The sequence below is a fragment of the Brachionichthys hirsutus genome, chromosome 21 (genome assembly GCF_040956055.1).
Source record: "Brachionichthys hirsutus isolate HB-005 chromosome 21, CSIRO-AGI_Bhir_v1, whole genome shotgun sequence".
NCBI lineage: Eukaryota > Metazoa > Chordata > Actinopteri > Lophiiformes > Brachionichthyidae > Brachionichthys > Brachionichthys hirsutus.
Window position 1 is genome coordinate 2,351,849 of NC_090917.1, and position 24,087 is coordinate 2,375,935.

Consider the following 24,087-nt stretch of genomic DNA (forward strand, 5'->3'; position numbering starts at 1 on the left):
TTCTTTCTTCAAAACAATTTTGGTTTTCGGTATTTAAATAAAGTTTTTGCCTGCATCAGGGCTGATATTTATTTGTTGATTGGCTTTGTGTTTCTTCCACCATGAAACTGAACTTTTATTTGTGCATCAGTTCCATAAATTAGAATCAGCCGATCCGAGCTGACGTCTTTGTGTCCGTTTCCTCCTTTGTTCTCTTCTAGGCTGGCTTCAACTCCACCCCCTGTATCCTTGAGACTGACATCCACCTCCAGCCCCGGTCCCACTGCTCGCCAATTTACCTCAACCGGACCGCCAACCTCTTCCTCGTTTTGCAGTTTCATAGCGAGCTGCGCCGTTCAAACCTCGCAGGGGGGGCTGACTCCTTCTGGAGGCCCCTCACCCAACCCGCCTCTCCTCGACGCTTCCTCCCCGAGACCCCAGGGACGGGACCCTGTCATGTTTCACTGACTGTCCCTTCCCAACCAGCGAATGACAAGTGTGCAACCGAGGGTGGGGCTTGCCTCAGTCTCTCATGATTGGCTGCTGGATGGAATTAAGGTGAATGGAACTTGTTCCCGAGGTGCAGGACCCTAACCCACCAGAGGGAGAAGAGAAACGGTGAGTTGGAAATTGTATTTCTGTGCTTATAGAATTTTCAGCTGCTTCTTTTTGATTTGTTTTTTTTTTCTATTTTTGACATAAACGTGTCTCTGAAATGAAGTGTGCACTTCTTCATGTGCCTGATGCTTCACATGGAGGTTTCCTCGGGACAGGAATGTATTTTTCTGTCTTCCGGTCTTTATCGTCTAAATCTCTCGTATGGTTTTCTGATTTTACTTCCTTTTTTCAGGCGAGCCAGACACTATAGCCCCTCTTTCCATCTGTCGTCGTCCCCCCCCCCTTCTTATCCGAATTGATTTCTGATAATGAAGCCTATAGCTACGTGCGACCCGTTTTGAACCCTTGAGGAGCAGAGACAGTCAGACCAGCTCAAACACAAAGCCCCTCCTCATTAATGAAAACATAATATTAGTGGAATGGAGCCGCTGTCATAGTGCTGTTACGAGAGGAAGGTGCCCTCTCTGTGGAAGAGGGCTTTGGGTAAAGCAGGGGTTTAAGACGAATTGAGTGAGCGAGCGCAGAGATTTTTTTAATTGAAGGTTAAACAGAGCTTTCTGAGGCTACCTGAGCGGAGAAACGATTGTTTCTTCTTGAATTCTTGCACGATGGTCCTGATCTTTCTTTCTGTTCCGTCTTTATCATCAGCCCTATGACGGCGGAAACACCTCCACTGTGGACAGCCTGAGCTTTCTTCCCCTTTGTGCCACAGGTCAAAGGTCGCAGGAACACTTGAATCTCGTTCTATGCCAGATGAATCAATGAAAACAATCTCATGGGAACTTGTGGGATCTAAACAAAGAAAGGATGCAATGTATGGCATTTAAAGCTAAATGTTATTTTCTCATTGCGATTATAATTAGGGCCGAGTGATAACTTTATCTTGACGGAGTATCTGTTCTAAATTTTTGATGGTTACGAGGATAAGCTTTGGGCATTTCCACTCGGTATAGATAGAACTAACAGCCTATCGCTGAGCAGAAATAAACAGCCAGGCAGTGCTGTCTGCCTGGCTGGGGGGCGGGGGGGGGTCATGCAGTTTGGAGCTGAGATAATAAAAGTTTAGGATTTAACAACAGCTGTCATTATCTATTCGTCTAACTGCTGCTGAGCAAGCGGAACAGAGATGGGAAGCGACGTGACGACTTCGACCGCTTCGCCGTTGATCCCGATTTGAATGGTGTCATAAATCGGAATATTTGCTGATGGTCCCGAATCGTGTGATCGTTCCCCCTGGATTAAAACGTTATATTTCTGAGAGGGCGCTTGGAACAATAGCCATAAATCGGGCGGCGGCGGCGGCCTTTAATGTCTTGTGTACAAATTTGTGTCCTGGACTATTTGTGAAGTTGCGTCGCCATCCCTGTCAGATCACATTTACATGATCGCAACAATCTGAGTTATTGTTATCAGGCGGAGAGACTAGCTGGCTGCTTCCAATCCAGCCTCAGATAGATTCCACGTGTGCCGCATTAGAAGCTCATGCTAAGAACGTCGATCCGGCGGAGCCCGGGTGGATTCCTCGGCCGACATGTGACACCTGTCAGGAGATTAGCGGGTCTTTCCAGGGGACTGTCGGTGTCGCCATGGTTACGGGCGCCTTCCTGCTTCGGTCGCCATGTTTGGGGTATGACTATTCTCTGGGGCTCTGCTTGGGCTGCAGGACTTTCCTACAGCGTGGATAACTAAAAGCAAAGGGGACTCAATCTCCGCTGGCTTCAGGCCGAAGCAGTTGCTGCTCGGAGGAGATGCTGGCGGCGTATTAGGCACGGCGGTGGATTTGAACAAATCTCTGCCCCTCCCTCCAGCGTGTTGTCACAACACTGTTCGGAGGTGCTCGGGCCGATTTGAAGTGAATGTAAGGTTACCAGCTTGCAGAGAGAGAACTAGACCCATTTAGAGAAATGAGATCAGCGTCATAGTTTAGACCCCCGATGAAATCAGAAATTCTGGTGCCATGCTGTTGCCGGTTGCCTCATTAGGGTGCACAAATTGCCCCACCCTTTAAGATTTAGTCGTAACGTCCATATTGGAGTTGCAGCATGTGTCAGATATCACTGCAGCTGACTGATGTTTCAGTCACCTTATTTCTCTGGATGAAATTGAAGTCATTCTTTTAACCATTGTGGGTATTTGAACATAACTAGGGTACAATATTAACTAGATTAAGCCTCTATTATCTGTCAGGAAAGACATTTTAATGTGTAATTAAAGAGAGGAAGACACACGATGGGCGTGTGAGAAGAGAAACCGCTGCAACTATCTACCTGCTCTGCATGATCAAAGAGTCGCCTTATTTTAGCCGCCATGCGTAGAATGGATTCAGGCTTTTCTACCCCCTGATCATGGAGACAGGATGGTGATGCAGGATTAGAAGGCGTTGTCAATCATCCTCACGCTACGGATTTTTACATCTTCTCGCCGGCGGTTCGGTGTCGGGCGGCATTTTGGAGGTCAGGCTGTGGAACTGTCATTTGGCTTCAGCAGAACGGGAGTCGCTGTACGTGCTCGCCTTCGTGCCAAATGACGAAGGTGTTTTTGTTTCGTCAGTGTGTGCTTCATACCGGTTTTTGGGCGCGTCCACGCCGCGTGCATTAAGTCATGTGTTACACATAGCGAGTTTAACAAACTTGCTGAATGCAAGCACGCAAAGGCTTGACGAGTAGAACTGCTTTGTTCAGAATGTGTTTTTTGGACTGTTTGTGGCTCAACTAGTTTCTCCAGTAATGCAGTAATGGTTCTTTTTCTGGATGAAGGCTTCCTTAAAGTCTCTCTGTCTGTGCGTTTTCTGCTTATGTACAACGCACTAATTTCATCATTCAACTACACAGTTTTATATCTTTAAAGAAAATGCTCAACCTATTTGTGCGCCTCTAAGAATTTCCTTTTAACTTAATGATCTTTCTCTTATTATATAGCTTGTTTGTCTTCGTGTGTGTGTGTGTCCACACCCTGAAGAAGGCATGACACCCATTACAAGAAAATCCTCACAGCCTCTCAAACCACCTTGAGTGTCTCCGCCTGGACTTTTGGTTCATTGCGTTTCAGTCACAGAGATGAAAATTGAATATTCACTCAATGGTGATCCGATCTCCCTCGGATGTATTTTTAGGCAAACTATCAAATAGAATATGCACAGAATCCACAAATTTCAAATGTGCAATAAATGCAACTAAATACAGGCTAAATGTAGTCATTTAGGCTGTAAAGTTCTTTTTAAACCTCTATAGATGCAACAAGCTATATATATATATATGTGTTTGAGGATTTAGGTCTGTGTTTATTACTGGTTTATGTGTGGGTTGCTGTGCACTTGCTTGGACAGAGGGAGTTGTGTGCTTTCACTCAATGGTGGACTATGTCCCCTTCTAGCTCGGCCTGTAATTTAGACGACGGCGGGACACAAAGTGTCCACAAGCGCTCGACGTATAGGAAGGAGCAGAAGCAGCTGTGGAGAATGAACGATAAGCACCACAAAACATAATTTAGTTTCATTTAATAATCTGGAACAGAACTTTAACATTTGCTTCATATATCGACGTCACTCCAGAGTAGACCATATTCTGGAGTGACGTCCTTTTGCTATCTAGAATTTCGTACAATTTTCAGATCTTGTGATTCCATAGGGAGGACATGAGAGTGGGGTGGTGTTGGGGAGGACGATGCAAAGGACAGGGTGAAGTGGAGGAAGTTGATTTGCTGTGGTGTGACCCCTGATGGGACGAGCAAAAAATGCAGTCGTATAGCAGTGTTTCCATAGCGACGTTCACCTGCTGTTACCTACTCTTATGAGAAGAGGGAGGATTATTTTTTCTGACTTTCTTTCTCATTTCCACTGTCGGGTTTTATTTTTATTTCTAGCTGACTCAGCAGATGAGTTTTTTTTTTTATTTTTTTTTTACCCTTCTGTCTTGCAGCAGTCTAACAGGCCCGGTTCCCTGCCAACCCGACCGTGTCCTGCTCGACACTCCTGCTGTCAATCGCTGGCTTTCCTCCAATCAGGGCTCACTGGGTGGTACCGCCACCACCTGACTGGCCCAGAGCGCGAGGGAGCGGCAGAGCGTGTTTCAAAGTGTCAGCCGCCTTAAGATAGCTTGGTAGAAACATCTGCGTGAGACTGTGTGAGTCCATGCACCAGAGCTGTGAAGCAGCACGTAAGGCACGTTTAGTCCTCTGACATGCCAATTTTACAATCCTACACACTGTAAGTGTACTTTACTTCCTCTTTTAGACTTGCCTTTTGCTTTGCCTGTTTGGTTTTGCAGCTTGTGCCGACGGTCCTCGTAGATCAGGACACCAACTGTTTCATTTATTCCACCGTGTGTGCGATGGAGAAACAGTGCAGCATTGTTGTTTCTGCGGGCTTGGCCCAGGTTGCCGAGAGGCACAGTGTAAGGGACTTGCACTTCGTGCATTAGAGGTGTGTTGCAATCTGCATCGCTTCCCAAGTTTTTGGAGTTTGAAATTGAAAAGCGCTCTGTGGTTTGCCCCGGCGGCGCAGGGCTTCAAGCCCCGACGTGCAAAAAGGAACAAAAATTGCATTCCTTCCAAAAAAAAAATTGGATCCATGAAGCGACGTGTTTGTGTTTGCACACATGACCACGAGTCGGTGACACATTTTGAAACCTGTCCAGACTGCCTGCCTGCATTTTTGTTTTCCCCGCATAAGTGTCCAAATCTGATTTCTCTTTAATGTGTGTGTTTAGGCTGTTAGTTTAAGGATTCAAACCACCGTGTTAGATGAGAGGTTTATTTGTGGTTAAAATACCACCTCTGACCAGACGTTGGAACCGGGTTGCTCTTCTTTTCTCTTCTGGAAGCCACTTGGCGCCGTTTCCTTCTATATCTCTCCGCTGAATGCTCCTACAGTAATGAAAGCACAACTTTTATTTTATTTTTCATTTTTTTCATTTTTTTTTACCGCTTCCCGAATGCTCATTTGGGAAGAATCAAATCATAATAGAAGGTCAGAGCTGGAGGGGGGTGGGGGTTATCATGTGAGGGGGTCACTTTTATTATCATCTCACCATTATATTGTTGCATTGCCTGTTCTCTGGGCGTTGCTGTGCATCAAAGGAAATGGAAAACCTCAGGGAGAATGAAGCTCAACATATTGCAGGTCATGCAGAAGCGTTGGCGTGAATGAGTCTCGAATAAGGAACGTCTCTTTTATCTTATTTAAACAGCATGCGACCACATGGGAGGAGTAAGCTGTCATCGAGCTGACAGTTTATTTGCGGTTGCCTCCGGTAGATTTAAAAAGTGATGCCAAAGTCGGTGAAAGCTCTACGTAGTTCGGACCTGGCGACCTTTCCTGTCTTCCAGGCTTTGAAGCGGCGGCGTCTGATCGCCTTCATTGCCTTTCCACATTCCATTACGGCAGCGGCGTTATAGCCCTTAAACGGGCCACAGACGAGTTTAATGAGCCCTAATAAGAAGCTGCAGGTAGAACAATCACGGAAAAAGAAGCTTTAATTAAAAAAGCTACTCTTCAAGGTCGTGCCTCATAACCTCAAAAGGCCAACGGGCGCCGTCGGTGACGACCTTTACCTTTACCTGAGGTGAAACGGTCGCGTTCAAACAGCCACGCATGAACCACGACGAAAAACATGTCATGTTCAGACGCATGTCGAAAAAGAAACAAGAAAGGCGAGAACAGGTTTTCGTCATGTTTCGCCCTGGGAAACTCCTCTTTGTCGACTCTTGTCTCCTCATGTGAGCAAATAACAGACTGACAGAATTCTGATGTATGAAACCAATAAACCAGGCAGAGGTAAAGAGCGCCCGAGTCAGCTCACGTGTGCTCCGCCCGGTAGGATTTTAGTTCTTTAGAATTCGAATAATAAAAAAGGAAGGATTGTCCAGTATGAAAGAATCCACGAACCCCCGCTTCATGCTAGATATTTACAAACTGATTATGGGCAAGTTTTCCCAGCATGCTTAAAGGAAAGAGAATTGTTTTTCATGTGGAACTTAAGTAATTGCGCAATAATAAAACCACAAATTTGCCGACACACCTGTGCAAACTTTAGTGTTTTATTGCGTTTATATACTCGTTTTCTCTACGTGCTGCAGGCAGAAACGTGAGAATCGGGAGACATTTTACAATCGCAAATCTACAATTTTGATAATCTATAAGGAATTGATGTGTGATAATTAAGACTTTGTTACATTATGTACACGAGCCTCAGCTGGGGTAGGACATTTGTTTATATCACCAGTGTATATATAAAGTTTGTATACACTACCAGTCAAAGGTTTGGATGATCGCTGCTCTGCGCGCTCGTGACGAGGCTCACCTGTGAATCTAAAATATCTCAACTATCAACATGTTTAAAATTCTGTCACTTTAAAAAAAATATATATAATAAATTATATAAATGTATATCATTTCATATAACTTCCTTCATAGTTTCAGTGGTGTCATTTGGTATCTACAGTGTAGAAAGTAATATAAATAAAGAAGAAAAAATGTCATCAGGTGTGTCCAGACTTTTGACTGGTGGTGTAGATATACAGATCAGTAGATCTTCCATTTACACGTGGCGAAACTCCAAACACACACAAAACACACGCACACACACACACAGATATAAGATTTATGAGACAAAAGGCGTAGCGTCAGGGAGAGCAGCAGAGGACGGATCATTTCCCTCCCTATAATAAAGAACATACTGTAATGTAAATCCATCACACGGCGAATGGGACTTATCGGCTTGTGTATTCCATCCAGAGACTGAGCCCTTGTTTTTTCTAATGGAGTCCCGTCTCTCTGCTGCAGCTGGTATTAAAGGGCCCCGTTTGCTTCCTCTTTCACCTCAGCCGGCTCCAGTCTGCAGCTTCACGTGCCTCACCTGTCAGGTGCATGTTCTAACATCCTCCTAGAGACCATCAACACAGGGTCTTTACATTAGAGCCATTGCCTGGATACATTACCGGTAAAATTGCACCTGACGCTTGCACTAAGTGTTTGATAGCATTCTCGTTAGCAGTATTGGGGAGCTAATGGCTTGAAAGCATGACAGGGAAAGCGGTGCTGCTCTGTGGGGTCTACTTCTTCGCTCTCATCGGTTGCGCTTTGATGGGCAGAGCGATCCCAGATGTGATTCGTCCCGATAAATGAATTTGTGTTGTATTTACAGACTGCGGGCTTACATGCGTTCTCTTTCTTTTTCTCTCCTCTGGTTTGCCCCTTTCGTTCATCTTCCAGGTGGCTCAATGGCCCGAAGAGGAAGAGGAAGAACAGCCAATGTTCGGTGAAGAGCATGACTGGTGAGTAACTAATTGGAAGGGACGGGGTTCGAAAAAACTTCCACTCCAGTGGCGATTTTTAAAGTATTTGATCCAATTACCAAACTGCCTCCTGCAGCTGATCGACCACCCGTTTTGCGCATTGCACATCTATTAGGACTATTAAGGTAAATGTGCAGGAAACCGGCGCAGACCTGCACAGAAAATGCATCAGGAATGAGCCAATCGATGACGACAATGACACGAGGCAAATGGCCAGAAGGGGAACATCAGGATCAGTGAAACCTAAATATCAATAAAGTATCTCCCGGCTGGCGGGCGATGGTTTTTATGGACTGTCTGGCGTGGCAGCTGGGAAACAAACCCCTTTAAAAACCCATCTCTCCTTCAGAGAGCAAGAGCTCTTTCAATTCTTGTTTTTAAAACCACTTTCCCCAGCATTTCTGCTGTGCTGTGTGTGACACAAAAACCCACTCTCATGGCGGTGAATCCAGTCAATGGGATGACTCCGTGGAAGCTTATGGGACGTTATTCATCGCTGCCTAACGCACGTAAAGCTTTTTGATTTGTCGGCTCCAAGGAGAAAATATAAAACATTTTGGCAACGCTCGTCAATAAACGAGAGCCATCTGCTCAATTTTCTTTCTTGTCGGACTTAGAGTTCTGTCTGAGTGACGGCTCAAAATCCCCTCCGCTTAAAGGAGTACGTAGGAAACAGGGAGGAGTGGGAGATCCTGAATGCGATTGGGCGGGAGGAATGCAAACATCAAATCCGAGTCTACATGTCTACAGGTTTTCCCTCCCATCTGTCGCTTTGGCTGCTTTGCTCTGGAATCCTTTATTCTATTCCATATGGGCCTATTTGAATTGGATTACACAGCGATGATGTCAGGAGCAGCCAGACAGCAGAGTCAAGATAAAAGAACGCTTGAGTTGGTCGCACCACAAGACGGCACGCTGACCAAATTGGCACACCGGTGAACTTAGCGAAGCCTTTTGCAGCCGTGGCGATGTTTCCTTCAGCTGACGGAGAACGGTGACTTGTGTAAAGATGGATGGCGGGCCTCCGCTTCCTCCTCAAGTCAAGTCAAAACATGCCGGCAACGTCGACTGGCGCCAGAGTCGCAATCAACGCGCAGCTGTCAATCGTGTGGTGTCATCGCCTTAGCATAGCATCGGATAATGGCTCATTATCTACAAAAGCAAAATGAAGACATAAACAAACATCAGTGTGAGAAAAATGCACAGAAGTGACAGACAACAATGTTTTGGTCTGGCTCATGTCCCAGCTTCTAGAAAAGGTGCTGATACGATTTATGGTGAAGCCAGGAGGCGTTTTTGCTTCACTTATGACGGCCATCTTTAGTATGTCAGCTGGGGGTAGAGCTCAAAGGAGCCTGAATAACGTGGCAGAAGTGGTTCACATCGCCGTGTCTGGAAATCAGCAACTTTCTGGAAGACATTCAACAGTCATTTATCAACCAACGCCCCTTCTGATGTCACAACCCCCCCCCCCGATCAATACCCGTTGATAAATTGAAATTGAAGATCTCATGTCGTGGCGGAACCAGTTAGGATGAAATATTTCTCTTGCATCAGTCTCTGTGGGAACTCTCCTGCCCTTCTGTGGGTTTGGCTGGTGGAGCTATCGTGGGGTTTTGTTGTGGGGGGGTGTGGGGGCAGCCGGAGCCGGAGCGCTGCATGAGTATTGATTTTTGGCTCGGCTTGCAAACACCGTCGCTGCAGCCTGGCTCAGGGATCGGGCTGCTGCTGCTGTTTGCCTTGCCAACACACTGGAGCTGACATTTCCCCTATATGATCGTTCTCTGATATCCTGGTTATCTTTCCATCGGCCCGTTTCTCTAAACTCCACCTGTTTGTTTTTTTTTTTACCTCTTCCTCCGTCTTTTTTGTCATCTTGTGTCCTCGCTGTTTCTCTGTAAGGGATGAAGCTAGCAAAATGCTCTGCCTATCCCTCTGGGTTTATAATTGATTTCAAAGGCATTTTTCTTAACAACGGAAAGAGGGCTGGAGCTCTTCAAAATCATATACAGTATATATTTAAAATAATTGCCCATAATGCCACTCGTGCCTCATCTGCTCTCATATCTGCGTCTTTTCTTTTCTTGCCTTCCATCCTCTTTGCATCCTCCCCCTCCCCATTTAAAATCTGTAACCATGCCAAAAGGCAGAGCCCAACTGACACTGCCAGTCGCAGCTTTCACCACGCCTTAGCACACGCACACGCACACACGCACGCACACACATGAATGTCATGTGAACATTATAGATATATACAGACTGCAAAGATGCACTGACAGCTGTGTGTGTGTGTGTGTGTTCAAACCCAACCACCCACATCTGTGTATTTGCAGTGTTCCAGCTCCTCCCCTCTCAGATTCTAAGCTATAGATTGTTTAAAAAAAAAAGAAGGGGGAGGGTGCTTGAAAGCTGCTATTTCCTGTGTCCCTGCGCCCCCTCCCTCCGTCTCGCTCGGTCCGAAGGAAAGGAAACAAAGCAATCCTGTTCCTTATTTTAATACAGAAGAAAAGCTGCAGAGAGAGGAAGACGAGTACAGAAAGAAATGAACTATACTCGAAGCTAAATTTAGAACAGTGAAGCTAATGCAACATGCATATCATAGAAGTGCAGCACGTTCTATTTTGTGAAAGTCGTATAATAGAAATCCAATCGAATCTTTAATTTTCGGGATTTCTATTCATCTGATTGAAGAGGAGTTAATGATGAAGGCTTGCCATTATTTTATAACTCTTGGCCGTTCAATAGGAGAGTCATCAGATAGGTTTGGTCTTTCAGACGATGCAGAAACGATGAGTGGGGTGTCGTGTGCTTGGCGTGATGGATTCAGGAGTGGACCTTCATTCTAAAATGAAATCACATTCCGTCTGACTGTGACTCTGCTCCTCTTTCTCAGGGTACATCCCCAGCTACCTCGAAAAGGATGAGCCATGTGTGGTGTGTGGCGACAAGGCCACAGGTTACCACTACCGCTGCATTACCTGTGAGGGCTGCAAGGTATACACACACACACACACACACTCTATAATTTGAGTAAATACTGTAGAACCACATAAATGAAAAGGAAAAAGAAAACGGAGGATGTGTAGACGTGTTCGACCCGTCGGCTATAAGGTGTAGCATTTATCGCCTTGCTGCTGCTCATCCTGTTGATGTTGATGAATGGCATGCTACCTCCGGGCAGCACGGTGGCGCGGTGGATAGTGCTGTTCCCTCACAGCCAGAAGGTTCCAGGTTCGATTCCTTTCGATATGTAGTTTGCACGTGTGGGTTGTTTGCGGGTTCTCTGGCTTCCTACAACTTTGTCAGATTGTCTATAGGTGGAGCATGCATGGGTTACCGGTATCTGTCTTTCATTTGAAATTGAGCTGGCGTCTCATCCAGGGTGTAACCAGCCTCTCACCCGTAGCCAGAGATAAGCCGTGTAGACAAGACGATTGCGATCAGCCAAGAATTCCTTGATGTATGACCGTTTGCACGATCAACCATCAGATCTCTTCTTCCTGCAAGATACATTTAAAAAGCTTATTTTACACACATAGATTAATTTCCAACCACAGCTGTTCAACTTGTAATTGTGCCTTCAAGCAATGATTTTTAACCAATGGGCTTTCCCTTTCACATGTCCTTCTATTGTCTACAAACCATCCATCCATCTCTACCTTACTGTCTGCCTGCAGGGTTTCTTCCGCAGGACCATACAAAAGAACCTCCACCCGTCCTACTCCTGTAAGTACGATGGCTGCTGCATCATCGACAAGATTACCCGCAACCAGTGTCAGCTGTGCCGCTTCAAGAAGTGCATTGCAGTGGGCATGGCCATGGACTGTGAGTGTCGCTTCTACGCATTTACACACAAACTCATGAGATAAACCTGTAATTAGCACACCTTCAGATGTAGGTGCGGTGCTAAATCTGACTTAGTGCTTCATTTAATGTCTTGAAATCACACTGGCTCACACGTCTCTTTCTTTCTTCCCCAAGTGGTGTTGGATGACTCGAAGCGGGTGGCTAAACGGCGTCTTATCGAGGAGAACAGGGAGCGACGCAAGAAGGAGGAGATAGTGAAAACTCTCCAGAACCGTCCAGAGCCCACTGGGGACGAGTGGGATCTGATTCACATGGTGACAGAGGCCCACCGACACACCAATGCTCAGGGCTCCCAGTGGAAACAGAAGCGCAAATTCCTGGTAGGGACAGTTTTTTTTTATATACTTGCAAGCAAGTTCTCGCTCAATGCTGCAAGTCTGCAGAAAACAAGACTTTAGACAAATAATTATAGAGTTGAGATTTTCAAATGATCGCAACCGGATAAGGTTTTGTAATCAATCGCTGGGATGAAGACAACATCGCGACAGAAAAGTCTGATGACAGATAACTGAGTCACTTCTTGGACGTAAACGATAGAAAGCTTTCTGTGTGCACGACTGTGGAACACGTCTTTGCCCCTCTGGATCTCAACGCACACACTTTTTCTGTCCTGTCTAACTTCTTTGTATCACAGATCTGCTCAAGAGCAGCAAACAAAAATGAGCGCTTCATTAGATGATGAAACGACACCGGGTTCCCAAAACACCAACGACAATTTGCTCAAGCGATCAGGATGAGTTGCCACGGGGGTGATTTTAAACTTTAAAATGTGCCTTAGCGTGCTTCAGTTTGAAAGCGATCTAATCTACAAACAGGAATACGGATTATATCCGCGCGCAAACATGCATCTTGAAATCAAAAGTGATGCCGTTTTTGTTTTGCCGGGCTGAGATGAAGCGCTTCAGAATTTATCGCTCTTCATTTCCTCCTGTCTGTTTCTGTTTCGTGTCTTAATTCCTCAGTTCTCTCCAGAATTTGGGGGGGGGGGGGGGGGGGGGGGTGTATGTATTCTAATCCTCCCGGGCTCTTACCCAGCCATAATTCCCTTTATTGTTTTTGTTCACACCTCAAGTCTCTTTTTCTTTCTCTTTAATCCGTTTCCCATGTTCATTTCTTTGTTGCCTCTCAGACTGTCCCTCGGCGTCTACCCCAACGCCCCCCCCCCCATCCCTTTTTTTTTGGGATGAATTCCTTCCTTATCTCTGCCACCGCAAAATCTTTAGTTGTGAGCACGTCTGAAAGTTGGCAGGGATGCCGGCGGTGAGAGTTTCTCTTTCTCAAACTGTTTTTCTGCTGCGCCGGTTCTCACATTTATCCTGGACAGCCCCGTCAGGGTTTCCTCTCCTCTTTCCCGTCTTACTCAAACGCAGACGGAGGCTGACCTCATGTTCTGCTTCGGGATTATCTGAGGCGCTTACCGTGTTTGTTTTAAGCGTTCCGTTTCTCACAACGCCATTTTACGAACCCCTTCATCGCCGAATGAAGGGGTTTGTAAAATGCGGGGCTCTGTCTTGTAAGGTGCTGATTGGTGCCAGAAGCATGGTGGGTTCATCTGGGGAGGGTTTAAAAGCACTTATGTGTTGCATTGTGCTCTTTGTCAGACAGGTAACTGTGTACCCAACGATCGCTGGAATTGATTTCCGGTTTGTGGCGATGGAAGGATCGCTCTCCGTCTGGCACGCGGGCCTTTATGGTCGAGCAGCCAGACACACGCCACTCTTCATGAAAATGGATATGGCAGCCTGCTGGGAGATTGTAAAGGCACCTGAACAATTCTCAGACCATGAGAGGGAAAATCCGCGGGTGTGATGTGATAGAAGATTAGACTATTTGGCCACTATTGCCAATGGGGTTTAGAGAGGAAGGCTCGACACCAGACGTGACCTCATTAATACCATTCCTGCTGGCAACATCGTGCTGTGGGGGGGGGGGGGATTTTTCTGTGGCAAGGGATTGGAAGGAAAACCCTTCTAGGCTCAGGTTCTCAGGCTGGAACAAAGGTTTACGTTTTTACAAGACAACGGTAGCGACGTCGGTAAAAGTCCTAGGAGTCTGGAGAGATCTGAATCTTCCAACCTGGTTGAGCTTCAAATGTTCTGCCAAGAAAAACTGGAGGAACTTGAAATACTCAGTAGGTGGAACCAATAAATTATTTATAGTGGGAAGCATATAACAGCGAATAATTAAATTATATAGCCTGTAGATAAGCAGCTCGTGTGACGCCAAATGGCTTTCGTTGATAGACCAAACATGTCGTCGCCGGGGTGTGGATCCGTTTGACTGTCTCAGAGGACGATAACGGGATTGCAATGATTCTGCAAAAAAAGGAAGGAAAAGTTTTAAGTTTAAGATTTACGACCAAAAAAAAAAAAAAACCACACGACTACTTATCTTCTTTTAAAGTATGAATTTATAGCTTCTCCATTTGGTTTTCAGCCAGAAGAAGCAGGCATTGTGCAGAAATGTCCAAAAGAAAGATGCGTTTAGCCTGTGAGACGATTCCAAAGTACCGGTACCCTTGAGACTGTATTTGCTGCCAGATGTGCAATTACCACAATATACTACGCGAAGGGTCTTAACGGGGATGAGAATAATACATCGCGAGCCTTTTAAAAACATTTAAAACATAATCCAAACGGCTGTCTTTGCTTTGTCGCAGGTGCAGCGTCTTGTGTAGATTGATGAAAATGGCATTAATTGAATCCATTTTGGAAAACTTGAAAGGGCCCGTAACGTTTCCGTACGCACGCTGCAGGTGAGGAGGAAGAGGATGAAATGTTCCGGATCATCTGAAACCCTGTCTTTAATTTACTGCATCATGAATCAAGATTTAAGATTAAAATTAAATCAGGGCGAAGGGTGTGCAATGACCAGGATTTAGAAAACTGGTTCGCATAATTAGCATAAAGCCTCAATGACTACATTTTTACTTTCAGTTCAGACCTTTTTAGCTTTCCTGAAAATGGCAATTTTGCTGAAGGCTAAAGAAGGGGAGTGGCTTCCCGTAGCGTGGAAGAAGTTTAATCGCAAAAGATCCAACGATGACCCTAAGCCAACGGTGATATGCGAGAAGTGCAAAAAAGACTGTAAGACAAAAAAGCGGGCAGCACAACAAACTCGCCACATCAAGCAGACTAACACTCGGCCGAGTACAAAGGGAGCCAGAAATCCTGGGAATAGAACTCAGCAGCTGTTCTCAGTTACAGCACAAGAACATTTCTCTGCGTTTTTTCTCTTTCATATCAAAATATATTGGAATTTCAACAAAACTTTGAACTACGAAGATGATGCAAAGACTCGTCGCCCTTGCAAACTGCACAACAAAGCATGGTTAGCACGAATGCTAACATCCCGGCAGGACGTACCGCGCCGCTGCCCATCCCGACTCTGACTGTTGGGCGGCCGTGATTGGATCCACCTGATAAAAATGAAACTCGACCGCTGTTGAAAAGCCCCAACGGTCGGGATTGTTGGAACCGTTTTGACCGACCAGCAACACATTTTTTGAAGCCGTCTCCATTCCTGTGCGTTGCCCTCGGCTCTATAAGCGTCCGCTGAGTCTGAGTTGCAGCGACGCAGTGTTCTCTCGCTCGCTCGCAGTCTGTGGTCTGGCCTCTGCAAATAGCTTTTAAAAGAGAGTCGGTTTGTGACGGCTTCGTGCGTGCATGCGTTTCCAGACAAACGCATCCAGATGCAGTTATTTGGGAGACTTAAATGGCTTAAATGGTTTGTGTTGTCAAGTGTGGCCGCATTTTTTAATTCAATCATATGTACTCGTATGGTGGAATCTCATTGGTTTCGTGTAGTCAGCCCACATTTTTCGCCCCAGGTGTTTTATTTCGCTTTCCAGGCCATGCGAAGCTGAACACCTGCTGTCAGAGCTTCAGATCACGCAAATCTCTTATTTTCAACGGCTTACAAACTTGTTATCTGCAGCCCTTTGCTGTGGAACTGCGCAACGTCGTGCGAACGAGACCAGCTGGACTGGGTTGGTTTAAGATGTTCGGCTCTGTGCACGGAGGACATATGGTTTTAGTTCACAGTCAGACACTCAAAAACAGCAGCGTTTTGGAACCATAGATCTGCGTTGCTTCAGTCCTGAGGTTTCGCTATCGCCTGATCATGCAGATGCACCACCGGGTGATTTACAGCAGTACCGGGGTTCAACCCGTGCTCCTCGTGTTTTTAGTCCATTTCTATGTCAGCGCTTTAAAAGTTATCAGTTGCATTAAAGGTGGTTTTAGAAGCCAGGAATTTCAGCCTTGAAAAGTAGCTCGCCATCAATTTCCTCGCCTCCTCTCGACTCAAATGCATCGCAGATGGTATTAATTGATTTTAACGCTGTAACGTCACGTCACGTACAGCATGAGCCACGAGAAAAGTTCTTCCATCCGTCAGACAGATTCAAACATATCGGACTCCAGTTATACTGGAATGAACTTTCCAGTTCTAATCCGTCTTATAAAAAGGTCAAAAGTTGAAGCGCGCCACATAACTCGCATGAACCCCCTCCCCTCTCGGTTTTACTCGCCGTTCTTATCGAGATCCTGTCATCGTGTGTCTGTTTTGGCACGTATAGCGAGATTTTTCGCTGTATGTTTTGAGGAGTTTCTTCGGCGGAGACGGCGCTTCCTGAACGACCACCCGGAACGAAGACGCAGTCCCTCCTCAGCGCTTATCCTCAAACTAACGCTCCAGTTGCAGGAAAATCATTTTTGTTAGTCCGCTGAAGCCCCTGTAAATAGTTGGAAGAGAGTTGAACTGTCTTTAGGGTAATTTATTTTGCACGTCAAGCTCCAAACATCGTATTCTGTCAGGTTTTTGAGATATCTGAGGTTTCTACAGAGACACCAGGAAGGAAAAATGACCCCGACTTACCCCAGTGAAGGTTTACTTCACCCTTCGCATGACAAGAGTAGTCGCCTTTCAAAGTTAAAGCCACCTCTGCTTGAACCTTTGATTTGATTGGTCTAATTCAGGCGGTTCCTCTCCTTCTGGGTTGTGATTCATGGCTCCATTTGTAAGGTGAATATTTATATACTTTTATCTCGTCCCATTTATTGTTTACGGCGAGCCCGAATAAATGGCTGCCCTTGACGCTCGCTTTATTCAAGGCGACGGGAAACAAAGTTTTTCCATCATGTTCGCCTCGGTTTGCACATCTCTGTAAACACATGTATTACCGATCTGCGGTTTCCGCTCTGAAGGCGCGTGAGTAACCGCCATTTGTCTGGTGATGTGTCCGATGCCTTTATCTGATTAAGCGGCTTTAATTTGTCTCCCGAGGCCAGCGAGCACTTTGTGGAGAGGCACAGAGGCTGGCATTTAAAACACTTTTGTTCTCTGCTATATTTTACTTTTAAGTCTGACACAAATCTTATTGATATAATCTAATTTTATTCTTTTGTGCTCTTCTGTTATAAAAGCACATTAATGCTACAACTTGTCCTCCACACGCTCGCTCGCTCTCTCTCTCAAGTTTTTTCTTTATCCTACTTTGCTCAGATATCCTCTTCTTCACTATTATAGTGTTTCCAGTTTTGTATTTATTTAAATGCTCAGGCTGTATTTCTTCTGTCAGGAAGTAATAAAAACAATAAACTATTTGCTAGTTTGTGCATGACTTCCCTGCAGCAGTTAAAATAAACCTCATACATGGAGGTTCCTGCTGAGAATGTAAATATCTACAAACAGGTTTTAGATGCATTGGAAGATTTGTTTTAAATGGGTCAAAATATATAGACACACATATTCCATTTCATGTATTCCACGTGGGATTGGCTCAAAATAAACACTTTCATGACAGCGATGCCGCCTTTAAGGACTATAAATGAGTATGATTGGTTCAGTTGTGGGTTTTTAGGTCTCCTCCTCGATCCTGTCATCGAATTGTGACGCATCTCAGTTGTCATTTTCCGCTCTAATCAGCCGCCGTCGCTTATTCCCCCACGCAGCCAGAAAAAATCGGCCAGTCTCCGGTTGCGCCCACGTCAGACGGAGATAAGGTGGACCTGGAGGCCTTCAGCGAGTTCACCAAGATCATCACTCCTGCCATCACGCGTGTCGTCGACTTTGCCAAAAAACTGCCCATGTTTTCTGAGGTGAGTGCCGGGGCCGGATCGGCCGGCCCGTCGTATAGATACACTCATTATCTCCACATGGCTGCAACACTCTGGGAGAACAGATCCAGACAATCAAGGAAGCATTTCAGCTTCTGTCTGCCCCGCCTTAACTCAACAGCGTGTAATCGTGTTTATTGTCTCTGCTGTTTGTAATGAGACCTTCTGTAATTGCATAATTATCAGGACGCTGGAACTGCATGAGTAGGAGGCTGTAATCAATCACAGGCGAGGGGAATAAATAACAGGCACTCCGGAAAGTAGGGGTCATCCGGATGTTTTTAGAGATAGTCAACTCATTCGTATTGTTTTTTTCTATTATGATGATTCGAAATAAATTCCTCGTGCAGCTTCTTGATTCCGAACCGTGGAAGATAAGGATTCCAGACAATGAAGGTGATCAGTCAGACGTGTTGTCTTTTATTCACAATGTAATTTATTATATTTTTAAAAGAAGATTTTTCTGTTTTTAATGAGATGGAATTGCAGCCCGTTCACTGAATTAATAATGTTGCATGCACAGAAAGTAAAGCGACATATAAAAATGAAGTACAAATGTAAAAGATAAATCACGCCAATGAATGCTAATTCATCTGCTCGGCGGCTGAGTGCAGTGAGCTCAGAAACGAGCTCACATTAAGGTGAGATTCCATTCAGCACATCCCCGTCTGATGGTTTATTAATTTCCAACCCTAATAACCATGTAAATCAAGGCGTATTAGTGCTGATATAATATATTCATCAGTGGAATAGCCGTCTTCTTCCTTCTTCTTCGCCACGATTAAAAAGTAACGTCTAGAGCTATTTATAAAGTGTCTTGAGTTAAACCACTCGGGATGTGATGCCATAAAAATAATCCGGTTTCTTTCCCTCTACTCTGCTTTTACCAATCCCTTTTATTCCTTTATTTCTCCTCTGCTTCCTCTCTTTACTCGATTCCTCGCAGTTAATTTATTTAGGAGCACAAGTACTGGCACTGAGTTCTCTGCTTTTTTGGCGCGACACTTCTCCCCCCCCCCCCCCCCCCCCATCTTAACAGTGGTCATGCCTTGTTTTCCACCAGCTACCTTGTGAAGACCAGATCATCCTCTTGAAGGGCTGCTGCATGGAGATCATGTCGCTGCGAGCGGCCATTCGCTACGACCCGGACAGCGAGACGTTGACACTAAGCGGGGAGATGGCCGTGAAGCGGGAGCAGCTGAAGAACGGCGGGCTGGGCGTCGTTTCGGACGCCATCTTTGATTTGGGCAAGAGCCTGGCCCAGTTCAACCTGGACGACACGGAGGTGGCGCTGCTGCAGGCCGTGCTGCTCATGAGCTCGGGTGGGTGTCCGCTCCAGAGCGTCGTTCTCACGTTTTAAAGCTGCCTTTTATATCTGTGCTTCTCATTAATGCTGGAGTTTGACTTTAATTTTCACTCTTCTGTTCCCGTGGAGATCCAGTTTCCCCACACACGCCGCATTCCTAGTCATTACCTGCTGCTTTGCTAATTATTATAATGCAGCTTATTGTGAATTAAATTTTAATTATGGCCAGAAGATAAAATCCACAAATATATTCAGTGTTGAAAGGAGCAAATCCAAAGTTCCCACTCAATGTCATTAAAAGGGCGTCGCTATTGGCGGGGGGGAGGGGGGGTTCCGTGCAGAGTATCACGGTATCCACACGTCATAAAAAAGTGGACAAGGAAAAGCACATTAGAATTGAAGCATGAGAAAATATATTTTTTTAACCTGCCATGTAGCAGAGAATTGACTGATTGTCTGCGTCGCGTAAAATGTCTTCCACGGGAAAATTCACTCCATGGACCGGATCGTCTGATCCGAATCGGAGCGTGTTTGCGTGGTTGCGTTGCGTTCAAGCACCTGCAGCCGTTGGGAAGTGCAGACGGGAGTCCGTGGCTCTGCTAAACGATGGGAACCAGCGAACTATCTGACAGATTTATTGCCTTTAGCTCGAGCAACACGGACCTGATCCGATGAGAGCCAGCGTGTTCCCGGGCCGTCTGGCGGCGTGTCGGGTTTTTAGGGAGCTTCGGTCGTGTCCCAGGACCACACAGTAACTCTGCCCTCTGCTTTGTCAGCATATTCCAGTGTGTTATTCTAGTGTAACTATCCTTAATGTAACATGCATTATTATTGGAGGCTTACCACATCATGAATAACTCCAATTAAATCGCGAGGAGCAGACGCTCCTCATCCAACTGAGTAATAAAGGCCAGTAATAACAAAAAACATTGTTATTGAAATTTAAATCTTATTAAATCATCCAGTTTTGTTGTGTATAAAAACTGTTGGAGCATTTGTGAAACATAAATTATTTCACATTTAAAATTGTTGATAAAAATGCATGAAATTTCTCCCTCGAAGGAGAAGTCGACGTCTCGTTTACTTTACGTTGATGGCTTCTTTTCATTCCTTTTCAAATCTCGTTTCCTCTTCCATCCCATCCCATCCCTCCCAATTCTCCAGATCGTTCCAGCCTGACCAGCATCGACAAGATCGAGAAGTGCCAGGAGACGTACCTGCTGGCATTCGAACACTACATCAACTACCGCAAGCACAACATTCCCCACTTCTGGCCGAAGCTCCTGATGAAGGTGACGGACCTGCGGATGATCGGCGCGTGTCACGCCAGCCGCTTCCTTCACATGAAAGTGGAGTGTCCCAACGAACTCTTCCCCCCGCTCTTCCTAGAGGTCTTCGAGGACCAGGAGGTGTGACAGTCGGCCGCTGCCAGGCAACGGGGGTGGGGGGGGGGGGGGGAGAGGAATTTGCGGCAAACTGGGAGATGGGAAGGGCCATCATATTTATAGGGGAAGGACTGAGGGAGAATCCTCTCAGCTGGAATCTCCGTTTCTCCGTCGTCATAGTTACAGCATGCGGTTTAAGAACTGGAACCGACCACAGCAACACACCAGCAACAGGAGACGCGAGCAAGCCGGGGATCTTGTTTTTTGAACAACCTTCTCCTCCAACGTGTTTCTCCTCCTTTTACGTACCCCTTATTTTTTACATCTTTGAGGGGGGCCCTTCTGTCTGAGCATGATGTCTTAACTAGTAAGAGTTGTAACCATTTGCCAGGACAGGTACACAACACTCACACACACACACACACACACACACACACACACATATATCAAAGTACACAGCCATAGCCTGCACCACCTCGGTTCTTCAGAGCAGCACTCTTTGCAGGGTTCTATTCCCTCCTCTCTGGGAATAGATGTGCACGTTTGTAATCCCACGTCTCCGGCGCTCATGCTGGACAGCACCTCTCAGTATTATTTGAAAGTAATTTGCGTATATGCAGGCTCTCGCAATCAACAAACGCCTCAAGTTGAAATGTCAGCAGACGCTTTCAGCATTACTCTGGAGTGTAACGGCCGGAGTGGCGCAGACCGACCCGGCTGAATTCCTCATCTCAATCTGAGCCTTCAGCAGCAGCTGTTGTTGTTGTTGTTTGTTTGTTTGTTTGGGTTTTTTTTAGCCTTTTCTCCGTTCGTCCCAGTGAGACCGGTGCTATATTTATATCAGGCTACTCCAGTTTTACGAAACTGAGTTGTCTACCTTTGAAAAAAATGTGCAGATCATGGCTCCATATCTACCTTCATTTGTGTCATTGGACCGGGTCCTCTGATGGAGCGCGCGCACACACACACACACACACACACACTCGCTGCATGGAAGGAAAGACAGTAAGACAAGCAGAGAGAGAGCGTCAGATAGAAGGGATAGAGCGAGGACAGGGGACATATTGCGAGCCAGGGTTCAGAAGTCGATCTCCAAAAGGTGTAGCCTCGAAGGATGTTTTAAATTACAGCAACTGGCAGCAAGACAGGAAAGCTCGTCTAGCATGCACCCACACACACACACACACACACACACACACACACACACATTCTCTCTCTCTCTCTGTGTGTCTCTTTCATACATAAACATAAAAACACATCACCTCAACCTAACGTTAATGCCTCATTTCACTGCATGCACTACGCAGCAGTGTTGATATACAGCCCAAACCTGCAGGGTTTAAACAGAGTCCTCTCCATACGGACTCGGCTCGGTGTGGCCCCTCCAGGCTTCCATACACATTTGCCTTTTATTACCATGGGCATCACTGAGAGCAGGCAAATGCCAAGACGGCTACCATTTACCTCAAAGTGGACACCCCCCCCCCCCCCCCACCCCCACCAGTTTGGGGTAGCAATACTGCCCCTGTGGTGTCAGGCACTACCTCACCTTTGTGGGCACAGGGCAGCTGCCCACAGCCTACACACAGACACGCACCAATCGAGTTGGCTCGTGTAGATTCACACAAAGGTCCATATTGCACACTTTGCAGTCATGGAAAGACGAAAACACTCGCAGCAAAAGCCCTCGGTGCTATCACTTGGTTTAAAATGAAATACCACTGAAGACAGGAGGGCCGGTCGTCCACCCCCCCCCTGGAACGTTTTACCAACTCCAGGGAATGGTACCCATTGCATTTGGGTTATGTCTTTTTTTTTTTTTTTGTTACATGGGACCAAGTGTCGTCTGTTGAAATTTGGATGTACCCGTTTCTGTCAGAATAGAAATCGACTCACGGAGGCAATGGCGGACAGTGTGGAGGTGCAGCCCAGCAGACGCACCCCCCCCAACCCGAGCAGATCCATAGCAGAAAGGCCGTGGTGGGATAGCGCCGCTGAATTAGCATGCGCAGAAAGGGGTTCAGAGCAAACCAACATTCCGTCAATCGTGCATTAGGCGTGCAGAGGTGGAATGTTCGCAACCAAAACAACGCCTTTTGCCACTTTTCATCACTAATGCAGAAGTATGTCACTACAAATACCCACAGCAGGCGCGACGATTCAAAAATGGTCCATTCCAGTTCTGGGCCCAGTCTTAATCTAGCTGGGTTTACCACTCCGACTAGAGTAGAATGGAAGAAAGTAAAACGAGAGTAAGGCTGTCAGCGCTTTCTATGGCGTGCAGTAGTTCCTACTGGCCACTTGTACAGGATGTGGAATCTGCACCCTCTCAGAAATAAGCAGTAGCATGTGGCAGGGATCATTCATTATTGTCACAGATGGCCGAGCCAGACTTCAGGAGTCTGGAGCAAAGCTGGGATGAGGAAGGAGAGCCGAACTGGACCCCGCCACCCTTGGGGACAATGGCGTGGTCCGGTCTGAGTCTCAGAGGAACCCCCCCCCCCCCTTCAGGAGCATCTTCCCTGTTTCCAGAGATCCACCATGCCTGACCCCGACGCTAAGCCATAGCGGTGCCCTTTTCTGGAGCCTTGCTCTCATTGAATTGTACCCCCCATCCCCATTATAACAGCCCCCACCCAATCTGGCAGGAATTTGGAGTGTAGTTTCCACACTACTGCAGCAGTCCCCGCCCCTTTAGCCAGTAACCAGATCTTAAACCTTGTCGGATTAGCTTTCCTGCGGCTCTGTGTAACAGAAGCTAGCAGCTGCAGTGGGCTCAGCCACAAACCTGCCCTGTAGTCGGCGTTCGACCAACAGCCCATCACTTTCACCCCTCATCCTCTCCATCAGTACCCTCTCCGTCCCTCTCTGCTCCTCCCCCCCAAAAAAATGCCGTAAACGGCGCAGGATCCGGGCCGCTCCCTTTGTCAGACAAGGCCGGTCGTAACTGCCCTCTACAGCGACGCCACCGACTGAATGTGAACGGCGAAGCAGCAGCAACGCCGAGCAAGGAAGAGACTTGAGCGTGAGAATGTTAGGAATGTCGAAGAAGAGAGCGCGGGACGGGGACGGGGCAACCGCCATCATTGACGTGGGTGAGAGCGGGTGATGTGGCTGGTTGTAGAGACGATGTTAACAAACACTTGGAGGAAGGGGGAACGGGGACCGTTTCCCTTTCAGTACCCACAACAGCCCCCCCCCCCCCCCCCCCCACTCATTTTCCTCCAAAAGGATGACCTCCTCCATCCTTCATATGGTGAGGATGAGAACGAGGTCCTGCACGCCAACACATCCTGGTAAAAGAACTGAGAAATAGAAACAACTTTTGATGTCCTTTGTTCTCATGAGCTGACTTGGTATGTGTGTGACAGAAGGATTATTATGCTGCTTTACCTTCTGAGTCTGATTTAGATTAAGAAAAAAAAAAAAAAGATATATGATTATAAATACATGAAAATGAGAAGAGATGACTTTAAAAAAACAAAAGACTCCTGAACAAAATTATTGGAGATTTCATTTT

General features: G+C 46.3%; 1 protein-coding gene across 1 annotated transcript; it reads left to right on the forward strand.

Annotated features, from left to right (window-relative positions):
• Positions 1–541: 541 nt before the first annotated feature.
• On the forward strand, positions 542–20,597 carry LOC137910139 (thyroid hormone receptor alpha-B). Its single transcript, XM_068754568.1, has 8 exons — positions 542–597; positions 7,808–7,869; positions 10,784–10,884; positions 11,568–11,715; positions 11,872–12,077; positions 17,712–17,858; positions 18,940–19,198; positions 20,347–20,597. The coding sequence occupies exons 1-8, from the start codon at positions 542–544 to the stop codon at positions 20,595–20,597; spliced, it is 1,230 nt and encodes a 409-aa protein (XP_068610669.1).
• The last annotated feature ends 3,490 nt before the right edge of the window (positions 20,598–24,087 follow it).

What these genes read in the sequence shown, in the direction of transcription:
- LOC137910139 (XM_068754568.1), top strand. Translation starts at nt 542, where the DNA reads ATGGAACTTGTTCCCGAGGTGCAGGACCCTAACCCACCAGAGGGAGAA. An exon ending in AACAGAAGCGCAAATTCCTG is followed by an intron (nt 12,078 to 17,711) that starts GTAGGGACAGTT and finishes TCCCCCACGCAG; the next exon opens with CCAGAAAAAATCGGCCAGTC. An exon ending in CGTGCTGCTCATGAGCTCGG is followed by an intron (nt 19,199 to 20,346) that starts GTGGGTGTCCGC and finishes CCAATTCTCCAG; the next exon opens with ATCGTTCCAGCCTGACCAGC.